Source organism: Mus caroli, chromosome 7, assembly GCF_900094665.2.
Source record: "Mus caroli chromosome 7, CAROLI_EIJ_v1.1, whole genome shotgun sequence".
Taxonomy (NCBI): Eukaryota; Metazoa; Chordata; class Mammalia; order Rodentia; family Muridae; genus Mus; species Mus caroli.
The window spans coordinates 15,802,628-15,813,904 of record NC_034576.1 but is presented as its reverse complement, the minus strand read 5'-3'; the positions used below and the strand labels follow the sequence as shown (position 1 = coordinate 15,813,904).

Below are 11,277 nucleotides of genomic sequence, written 5' to 3'. Positions count from 1 at the left end.
AAAAAAAAAAAAAATAATAATAATAATAAAAATTTAAGTATAAAATAAAAATTTAAGTATAATCTGAGTGTAGTGGCACATGTCCATCATTCCATCATTCAGGAGACAAGCGGATTTCTGTAAAGTCAGTCAGAGGTACATAGTGAGATCTTTAAAAAAAAATGCTGTGGGTATGTGGAGTTCAGAAGACAACTTGGCAGGTCTCTCCCACCTTCCTTGGGATCCAGGGACCAAGCTTACATGGTCTGGAACTGGAGTTAGAGATGGTTGTGAACGGGGAGTGGAACCCAGGCCCTCTAGAACACCCAGGGCTCCTAACTGCTGAGACCTATCTCCAGCCCTGTTTATTTAAATTGATTACTTTACGTGTAAGGACGCTTTGCCTGCACATACATGTGTGTCACAGGATCACACGAATGCTTGCAACCCAGAGGTCAGAAGAGGGCTACTGTTCCCACAGAGTGCTATGGATGGCTGTGAGCCACCGATGTGAATGCTGGGACTTAACCCCAGTCCTCCGCACTGCTGAGTCAGCTTTCCATCCCCTTATTTATCTGTGTGAGTGTGCACCACATGTGTGCAAGTGACCAGAGGTCAGGTGCTGCATCCCCGGGAGCTGGGTGCTGCTGGGTGCTGGGGATGGAGCCTGCCTTCTGAAGAGCACAGTGCGCTTAAGTACTGAGCCACATTTCTAGTCCCTCTCTCGCAACCATGTGGATCCCAGGGACAGAACCCAAGTCCATTCTTTGCCACAGGTACCTGTACCCCATGAGCCGTCTTACCAGCTCACAACTTCTTTTTTGTTGTTATTTTTGAGGCAGGGTTGCGGGGAGGGGTGTTGGCTGTTCTAGAACTTGATCTATAGATCAGGCTGGCCTCAAAGTCAGAGATTTTCCTGCCTCTGTCTCCCAAGTGCTGGCATTCAAGGCGTGTGCCACCACTGCCCGGCCACAATGATTTCTGATTTGTAAAGTTCAGTGACATCTAAAACTTGACTTTACTGTGGATTTTCATATTTAGTCAAAATATTAAAGATATGTTTTTGGAGATATGGTCTATGTAGCACTGGCTGGCCTGAATCTCACTGTGGAGATAGATCAGGCCAGGGTCGAACTCAGATATCTGCCTTCCTCTGCCCTGCAGTACTAGGATTGAAGGTGTGTGACACTGTGTCTAGCAAAAAAGGTTTGAGACAATGTCACAGCCCAGGCTGGCCTTTAGCTTCTGAATCTCCTGCCTGTGTCCTTCCCCAGTGCTGAAAGTAAAGACATGTGACCAGACACCTGGTATTACTCAGACTCTAGGGCCATGGTCAATACATTTGACACCATTTTATTGCTAAAAAAAAAATGTGTTCTGGAGTGACATTTATTCTTGGCTTTCCCTCGAGACTCGTGGGAGTGTTTCTTGTCATGGAGGGACTACTGGGGAGGTCACAGCAAGTGCACACACACTACAGACAGAGACATTTAGATAGTATTGCATCACAATAGTTTTGCCTTTAAAGGGTAGAGAACTCTACAGGACAACCCATTTCCTGAGAGGGCAGGCCATTCCTTGAATGGGGGACAGAACGGGGAGGGGGTGGGATTTGTGGACACATTCATATATAAGCACATGCACCCCAGCAATAGCCTCTCCAGGAAGGAGACAGGGACCCCTAGATTCCTGGAGTGTGTAAACAGCCCACCCCTAGAGCCCTTATCCAGTCCATTTCTCCAGCTCGCAAGACCCTGGCTTCTAACGTGAAGTCACCAGGGCGTAGAAAATCTCTCCTGATATTCACATGACAGATTCCTTTTCGAACGTGGCACTGGAGTCCCCGTTGGGTCCCTGGTACTGTTTCAGGAGGGGATTCCCCTCCTCTGTGGCGAGGGGCAGTGGATTCAGAGACACCTCGTTCTTCACCTGGATCAATTCGGGCTCTGAGCTCGGCATCTTGGTTCGATCCACGTAACTCTGAAGCAGTCCGGCCCCAAAAGCATCACCTTCCACGTTGAGGACAGTACAGGACCTGTCCCTAAAAGGGAGGCACACAGCAATAATGTGAGACGGAAGGAAGAGGAGGCAGGAGGCCAGGGCCCAGGTGACCTGCCGTCACCCACCAGAAGAGTTGATTTAGGAGTCGGAGTCCACATAGCTGTCCTGGAACTCAGTATGTAAACCAGGCTGGCTTCAAACTCAGATTCTCCTGCCTTGGCCTCCCAAGTACTGGAATGAAAGATGTGTGCACTACACCTCACATCCTTATTTTCTGTGACAGCAGCTCTCACTGAACTGAGCATGAATGAGCTCAATCAGCTAGACTGACAGGCCCACAAGCTCAGAGATCCATCCGTCTGCCCAGTCTAGGGGTCATATGGGGTTAGAGATCCAAATCCAGGGCCTCATCCTTGTGTAGCAGGCCCTTTGCTACCTCCCCATTGTACAGATGAGGAAACTGAGACACAGGAGGATTAAGGTAGCTAGGACAGAACTGAGCGTAAGCTGCCAGGCCTAGGAGTCACGATTGCAAGCTACAGTGGCTCACTGCTCTTCCAGGGTTCCTTATAAGACTCCAAAGATTGGTCAGGCACAGCTCATGGCTCATACATGTGTTTCTAGTACCACGGAGTCTGGGGTAGGAGAGTTTGGGGCTTGCCTGGACTACAGGGCAAATGCCAGGACGGCCAGGGTTACATCATGAGGTCCAGCGTCAAACAAAACAAAACAAAACAAAAGACACATCCCCAAACAAACAAAACAATGGTACGATGGTCCAACAGGCGCTTACTGTACAGGACAGGAGGCCTGCAATTGATCTCCAGAACCCACGGAGGTGGAAAAAAGGAACCAACCACATCATGAAACATGTCCCATCCCCCTTTACCCACACACTCACCCACACACACACACACGTAACAATACATAAGTTAAAAATAAACAACCAAGCCTGGTGATACAGGCCTTTAATACCAGCACTGGGACGGCAGAGACGAGAATCTCTGAGTTTGAGGCCAGCCTGGTCGATAGTCAATTCTGAGCTAATCAGGGCTTCAGGAGGAGACCCTGTTTTTTAAGAGAAAAAAAGAAATAGAACCCCTAAGTCGTTAACTCTCCCTCCCTATGGGAGGATTAAAGTCTCACGTGCTCCATCTAAACTTGTCATGTCTGTCTTACTTACCGTGTGCAGGAGTCCTCATGCCCTTTCCTAGAGGACTCCTTAGCCCCAGCAAACCCCCAAGGCCCCACTTACACTAGCCAGTCCACGGCCAAGATCAAGGAGATGTCCTTCACAGGGAGGCTGACTGCTTCCAGGATGATGGCGAGGGTGAGGACGCCCCCTGCAGGGATCCCTGCCGCACCGACACTGGATGCTGTGGCTGTGACCCTGGGGGAAGAGAAGGAAAGAGGGGAGATGGCAGAATCATGGGGGCAGGGCTTCCTGCCATAGTCCCTCCTGCCACAGCCCCCCGGTACTCACAGGATGGTGATGATCTTCACGAAGTCCAGGGACACCCCGTTTAGTTGTGCGATGAACACTGCCGCCACACACTGGAACAGCGCAGCCCCGTCCATGTTGACTGTGGCGCCGATGGGCAGGATGAACCGGCTGATGTGTTTGGCCACACCATTCTTCTCCTCTACACACTTCATCATCAGAGGCAAGGTGGCAGAGCTGATCAAGGTGGCAGAGAACAACATCACAGTGAGTGAGCCTGGGTGAGCACTCCGGGACCAGCCCTCCTGGACCTCAAAGGCTAGGCCCGCCCACCCGACAGCTGCACGGAGCCCACCCCCAGCTGAGGTAGTTACTGACTGCTCACGGATCCACATCCACGGTCCCTGCCCACCTGCCCAGACCTCCTTTCCTCACACCACCCCGAGCTTCTAGCTCTCCAATGTCTTTCCCTTCTCAAAGCAGCAGGCTCCCCGGATCCTGCTGAAACAGAGGGAGCCTCATCAGTACTGGTAATGTACTGCTCCCTCTGCAGACACTCACAGCAAGCTGCATGTACTGACAGGAGCTTGTAAATACCCGGGAGGCTGAGGACCAAGTTTTTTTTGCGTGCATATGGGGTTTTGTTAGGTTAGTTTTGTTTTTCTTTAAGACAGGGTCTCATTATGTATGCAGGTAGGGCTGGCCTATAACTTGCTAGGTAGACCAGTCTGGCTTAAATAGAGACCACACCCACCCAGCACTGACTCTCAAGAGCTGTGTTTAGTGCACTACCGACCCCGGCAAGGATTCCAAGTTTGAGAGCAGCCTAGGCTAACCCAGGGAGACCCTGTCTCAAAATAAAGAGGGCTGGAATGTAGGTCAGTGGTTAAGCCTGTGGCTAGAGCCCACCAATGAGGGCTGATGGGTGTGGCTGTGGTGGGGCTCATTCTTAGCACGCACAAGGTCATGGTTTCAACCCAGAGCTCCACAAAACCGAAAAGGGTGGTAAAAGGGTGGTCTTAGGTGCTCGCTGCAAGCCTGAGTTCAACGCCGAGTGTAGAAAAGGATCCATTTCCCCAAGTGTGTTGTCAGAAGGCTCTCCATGATGTACAAATACATACAAGAATAAAAGGGTTTTCCCCACTCTGGTTGGTTTTGGTTTGGTTTTTCTAGACAGGATTTCTGTGTGTAGCCCTGGCTGTCCTGGAACTCATTCTCTAGCCTACCTAGACTCGTCTAGAACTCAGAGATCTGATTGCCTCCATGTCAACACTGCCTAGCTAAAAATAAAATTTAAAAACCAAAACAGCTGGGCAGCGGTGGTGCATGCCTTTAATCCCAGCACTCTGGAAGCAGAGGCAGGCGGATCTTTCAGTTCAAGGCCAGCCGGCTCTACAGAGCGAGTTCCAAGACAAGCAGAGCAGTATAGAAAAACCCTGTCTTAGAAAACAAAAACAAAACGGCCGGGGGAGAAGGCTGTAGTTGTACCAACATGAGGACCAGCGTTCAATTCCCCATAGCTCTGTAAAAATCAGACACATAGTACAATGTCTGTAATCCTTAGCACCCTTACTGAGAGACGGGAGGGAAAAACAGACAATCTCAAATAAGTAGGAGGTGAGGAGGGACACCTGCAGGTGTCCTCCGACTTACACACACACTGCACTGTCACCTCACACACACAAAGAAAAGAAAAAATGACAGAAAAAAAAAAAAAAAAGACTGAGTGAAGGAGGCTGGAGAGATGGCTCGGTGATTAAGAACGGTGGCTGCTCTTCCAGAGCCCCTGGGTTCAACCTCCAGCACCCACATGGTGGCTCAGAGCTGAAACTATAGACCCAGGGGAAATCAAACACCTGGCCTCTGTGGGCACCCGGGAACACTGCAGACATGCGTTCAGGTAAAACACTGATACACATAAAATTTTTAAAAAAATAAAGAAAGAAAAGAAAAACTGACAAAAAAGTAAAGTAAAATAAAATAAAATAAAAAAATGTGTCCACATCGAATGACCCCAGTCATAATACAGGTCTTCAAACACCAATACCCACTCCCAGTTCCCTTTATATTTGGTAACAGGGCTCACCTAGAAGAGGTCCCGAAAGCAGTAGCCAGGGGTGTCATGATGCCCCACAGGAATCGATAGGGATTTTTGCGGGCGAAGAGGAAGTAGATGAGAGGCAGAACCAGGAGCCCGTGGATGGCGTGGCCCAGCAGGCAGCACAGAATGTATTTGCCGAGGCTGATGAAGAGCTGGCGGACGTCTTTCATCTCCACAATCTTGCTGGCCACCAGGAACAAGATTCCAACGGGTGCGTACCTGATCATCATCACAGAGACATATTGCCGCCGCCGATCACAGGACTGTCACAGCCACGCCCCGTGCGCAACACTTCAGCTGACCACACTTCCCAACCTTTCCTAGAAGTCTGGAGTTACTCAGAGCACCACTCCAAGACTGGTGAGAGCCTCAGATAAAATTGTAGACACAAAGATAGCACGGGTATAAAATAAAAGCGCACGCATGCGCACACGTGACCATCCCTACCAGAACGGCGACCTCAGATGTAGACTTGACCGTGAATTAGGGAAAGAAGCACCCACCACTGAGTTGTTTGCTGCCTGGTTTGTTTGTTAAAGCAGCTGCTGTCACTCTCAGTTAAAAAAAAAAAAGTCTCTGGGTCACTCTAACTCACAGGTCTGCAGCACTTGCAACATACCCCACCTAAGCCTTTGATCTTGGATGACTGACGGCCCACCAGACACTTTGTAAGTTAAGCTATGAGGATCAAAAGTCCAAAGCCAAGAGCTGGAGAGATGGATGGATGGCTCGGCAGATAAGAGCACTGGCTACTTTTATACAGGATCCAGGTTCCGTTTCTAGGACCCACCCGGTGGCTCACAACAGCCTAGAACTCCAGCTCTAGGGGATCTCTCTTCTGTCCACAGGCTCTGAATATACATGGTGCACAGACATACATGTAGGCCAAACACTTATCCACATAAAATTTAAACATACACACACACACAATTCAAGGCAATAAAACCCTGTCTCAGAAAGTAAAAAGAGGGCTGACAGGTATGGCTCAGTGGTAGAGCCCCTGCCTAGAATCCCCCAATGAGGGGCTGGGGGCGTGGCTCAGTGGTAGAGCCCCTGCCTAGAATCCCCCAGTGAGTGGCTGGGGGCGTGGCTCAGTGGTAGAACCCTGCCTAGAATCTCCCAGTGAGGGGCTGGGCAGTGTGGTTCAATGGTAGCTCAAAGACCTGCTTTTAATCTTCACCACAGAATAAAGAAAATACCAACCAGGCAAGGTAGTGCTACTAACCTCCAGGAACTACAACAGGATGAAGGGAGACACTAGCTGGGAGGCATTTGTACACAGTCCCACTGCTGGTGCAACAACCCTCCCTGTGTCTGTCCTACAGCCAAGACTCCCAGGGTGCACTTGCTGTTAGCCTGGTTTCCCAATGCCTTGCAACCATGGCTGGTTGTCTCCTCAGTTCCTTGCCCTTTACACAAAAGAAAGGCACCTGTGCAATAAGGGAGGGGAGGGCCAGCTGGCCAAGTCCCAGCCACTCAGAAGTGCCCAGGAATTTTATAAGCACAAATGCTTAAATAAATATTTGCCATTGTTTACTCTGAGCATGGGACAGAGCAGGCACTGGCATGAGAACATGTGTTAACCCTGCTGTGACCTCTGAAGCCGCTGTCACGGCACCATCTTCTGCAGAGAAAAATTGATGCACAGGAAGTTAAGTCTAACTTAGAGTAGTGCACAGAGCTGGGGAAGAGCAGCAGCAGGGAGGGAAACCAAGCTGTCTTGGAAGCCTCGCCTCTGCAGCACCGACCATGTTCTTACTGATCAAGACACGCTAAAAGGCAGGGACGTGGCTCAATGGTAGAGCCTAGAAACACCCCATCCCCCGAGGCCCCACTGAGGGGCGGGGTGTGTGTGTGTATGACTCAGCCAAAGAGTGCTTAGCAATTACATGGCTCTGGGCTAGATCCCTACTGCCACACACACAAACAGCGCTGAATGTGGTGGTGGGTGCCTGTGTTCCCATCACTTGGGTCCAAGAGTAGGAGAATTCTGAGTTCTAGGCAAGTCTAGGTTACATAGTGAACCCTAGTTCCAAAAATCTACAACAAAAAGGCATACCCAATGAGCATAGCTGTTCTTTGATATGGCTTTATTATTTATTATTATAAAAAGTACACTGTACACTGCAGCTGTCTTCAGACACCCCAGAAGAGGGGGTCAGATCTCATTACAGGTAGTTGTAAGGCACCATGTGGTTGCTGGGATTTGAACTCAGGACCTTTGGAAGAGCAGTCAGTGCTCTTCCCCACTAAGCCATCTCGCCAGCCCCTTGTTTTGGCTTTTTGATGCAGGGTTTCTTTGTGTAGCCTTGAACTCACAAAGATCTGCCAGCCTCTGCCTTTCAAATGCTGGCATTAAAGGCATAGACAAAAACTTAGCATTTTGTTTTTTGTTTTGTTTTTCTTGAGACAGGTTTCTCTGTGTAGCCCAGGCTGGCCTCGAACTCAGAGATCCGCCTGCTTCTGCCTCCCAAGTGCTGGGATTAAAGGTTGCACCACCACAGAACTGTGCATTTTGCTTTGTTTTTTAATATAGTGTCTTACAGTTTGCCTCACTACTTTGGTAGTGGTTATGTAGAACAAACTAACCTTAAGCCCACAAAGATTCATCCGCTTGCCTCTGTTTTCTAATATTAAAGGCATGTGCCACCATGTCTGGCTAAGATTTTTCCACTTCATTCTATGTGTATACGTGTTTTGGCTACATGAATGCCTACTCATCATGTGCATATTTGGTGCCGTACAATGCCAGTACAGGGGTCTGCCCCTGGAACTGGAATTACAAACAATTGTGAGGCCACCATGTGGATGTCTGAAATCAAACCTAGGTCCTCTGGAAGATCAATGAATGCTGCTAACCCCCAAGCCACCTCTCCAGCCATTGGAAAGTTACTTTTCTTAAAGTTTTTTTTTTTAAAGATTTATTTATTATTATATTTAGATACTGTACACTGTAGCTGTCTTCAGACACACCAGAAGAGGGTGTCAGATCTCATTACGGATGGTTGTGAGCCACCATATGTGGTTGCTGGGATTTGAACTCACGACCTTTGGAAGAGCAGTCAGTGCTCTTAACCACGGAGCCATCTCTCCAGCCCCGGTTTATTCATATTTTATGCGTGGCGGTTTTGCCTATATGGCTGTGTACCACGTGAGTGCAGTTGCCCACACAGGCCAGAAGGGGGCAACAGACTCCCTGGAAGTGGAGTTAGAGATGCTTGCAAGAAACTATGTGGATGCTGGGTCCCAGAAATGGGTCCAGAGAAGAGCAGCAGGGCTCTTAACCACTGATGCATCTCTCCAGCCCCAGGAAAGTTCTATATGGTGGAATCTGGGGAGTTCTTGTTATTACTTTTCTTTTTTCTTTTTTCTTAATATTTATTTATTTATTTATTTATTTATTATATGTAAGTACACTGTAGCTGTCTTCAGACACTCCAAAAGAGGAGTCAGATCTCATTACAGGTGGTTGTGAGCCACCATGTGGTTGCTGGGATTTGAACTCAGGACTTTAGGAAGAGCAGTCAGCGCTCTTAACCGCTGAGCCATTTCACCTACTTTTCTTTTTTCTGTTTGATTTGGTTTTGTGTTAGTAGCCATCTTGTCTTTTCTCTCAATTTCTGATCTTTAGATCCAGGCCAGGTGGGTGGAGCCTATCTGTGTGAGAGCAGATAGACAGGAGGAGAGCTCCTGCAATGTGGTTTTCGCTTTCATTTCCTCAAGTCATTTATGAAAAACCAAAGGACAGTACTCACATCAGGGGCTGCTCAACAGTTAGAACCAGGCACGGGGATTAGAATGCAGGGTGCTCGAGGCACCTGTGAGGCAAGCACTCCCTGGCTGAGTGATACCCTGGCTCCAAATAAACCTCTATGGCAACCTGGTAAGGCAGGCATTATCTCAGATCCTCAATTCAAGAGGAGCCGTGCTATTACATTAAAAGCCATGGCACATCTGTTTGGCTGTCTTCCATCATCTTCTAGTATGATCAAGAAGGCTAGCTGGGCATGGTGGCGCACGCCTTTAATCCCAGCACTCGGGAGGCAGAGGCAGGTGGATTTCTGAGTTCGAGGCCAGCCTGGTCTACAAAGTGAGTTCCAGGACAGACAGCCAGGGCTATACAGAGAAACCCTGTCTCGAAAAACCAAAAAAAAAAAAAAAAAAGAAGGCAAAGGTATCAGTCCTAGCACCCATGGACTACAGGATGGTCACCTCTTGACATGGGGGAAACTGAGGCACAGAGACGACAAGTCACTAGCACAATGTCACACAGCCAGTGAATGGTGAATACAGATCTGAATGCAGAACCCCTCAGGCTCTAGGAAGCGCATTGGAAGGCTCCCCCACATCACACAACAGACATGTCCACCCCTTGTCCCCAACACCTACCACATAATCCAGGAGACCAGGACCATGGTGGCATCGTTGAAGGAGTTGAAGAAACGAATGAGCAGCTCACCCTCAGGCCCCAGCTTCCGCAGAGCCACACCAAAGATGATAGCAAAGACCACCAGGCCCAGGATGTTCATTCCCTCCACCTCACAGAGAAGCTTCAGGAAAGAACAGAGGTGTGGGGAGAGAGTGAGTGCCAACCCATCTGTGCAGCCACTGAGTACCCAGCGTGGCCGAGCAGGGCTGGAACTAGCCAGTCCTGGTTATTTTTGTTTTGTTTTGTCAGCTTTACCTTACAAGCTAAGTTCCTCTTGGAAGAAGGAACAACCTCAACTGGGAAAAAGCCTCTACCTGATTGGCCTGTAGATAACTGTGGTGGGGGGAAGGATTCCAGGCCCTGAAGGGGGACAGGAACCCCACAGGAAGACCAGAGTCAACCAACCTGGACCTTTGGGCTCTCAGAAACTGAACCACCAACCAAAGAGCATACGCAGGCTAGACCTAGGCCTCCCCGAGACCAGGCTGGCCTTGAAATCAGAGATCTGCCTGCCCTCTGCCTCCCGAGTGATGGGTTAAATGTGTTAAACCACCACCATCATTTTTTCTTCATTTTCATTTACTTTTTATTTATTCACTTTATATCCCAATCGCTGATTCCCTCCCAGTCACACCCTCCTACAATCCTTCTGAGTTCCAGGACGGTCAGGGCTACAAAGAGATACCGTGACTTAAACAAAAAAATATGTAGCAGATGTGCAGCTCAGTCTTCAAATGGGTCCCAAGCAACTAGAGCAGGGGCTGTCCTGTCCCTAAAGCTGCTGCCTGTCTGTGGGATGGGTTCTCCTAGCTGGGCTGCCTTGTCTGGCTTCAGTGGAAGAGGAAGTACCTAGCCTCACAGAGATTTGATGCACTAGGGTTGGGGGATACCCAAGGGATGCCTACACCCTCTCAGAGAAGGGAAGGGGGTAGGGGGAGGATTGTGGGAGGGGGTGACTAGGGAGTGGGGCAGCAATCAGGATGTAAAGTAAAAGAATAAGAAATAAATAAAAATAAAAGAATGAAAACAAAATTGATGTGGGAGCTGGGTGTGGTGAGGCACACATTTAATCCCATCACTCAGGAGGCAGAGGCAGGCAGATCTCGGAATTTGTGGCCAGCCTGGTCTACAGAGCAAGTTCCAGGACAGTCAGGATTATACAGAGAAATCATGTCTTTAAAAAAACAAAACAAGAGCCCGGCGGTGGTGGCGCACTCCTTTAATCTTAGCACTTGGGAGGCAGAGGCAGGTGGATTTCTGAGTTCGAGGCCAGCCTGGTCTACAGAGTGAGTTCCAGGACAGCCAAGGCTACACAGAGAAACCCTG

General features: G+C 49.1%; 1 protein-coding gene across 1 annotated transcript in view; it reads right to left on the bottom strand.

The window, feature by feature from the left end:
• Nucleotides 1–907: 907 nt before the first annotated feature.
• Nucleotides 908–11,277, bottom strand: part of Slc1a5 (solute carrier family 1 member 5) — a 17,416-nt gene continuing 7,046 nt past the window's right edge. The window contains exons 5-9 of the mRNA XM_021166041.2: nucleotides 9,912–10,072; nucleotides 5,508–5,741; nucleotides 3,464–3,658; nucleotides 3,236–3,370; nucleotides 908–2,020 (exon numbers count right to left, since the gene is read on the bottom strand). Coding sequence (XP_021021700.1) covers nucleotides 1,783–2,020; nucleotides 3,236–3,370; nucleotides 3,464–3,658; nucleotides 5,508–5,741; nucleotides 9,912–10,072 — 963 coding nt within the window. The 3' untranslated portion in view covers nucleotides 908–1,782. The remainder of the gene's footprint in view (nucleotides 2,021–3,235; nucleotides 3,371–3,463; nucleotides 3,659–5,507; nucleotides 5,742–9,911; nucleotides 10,073–11,277) is intronic.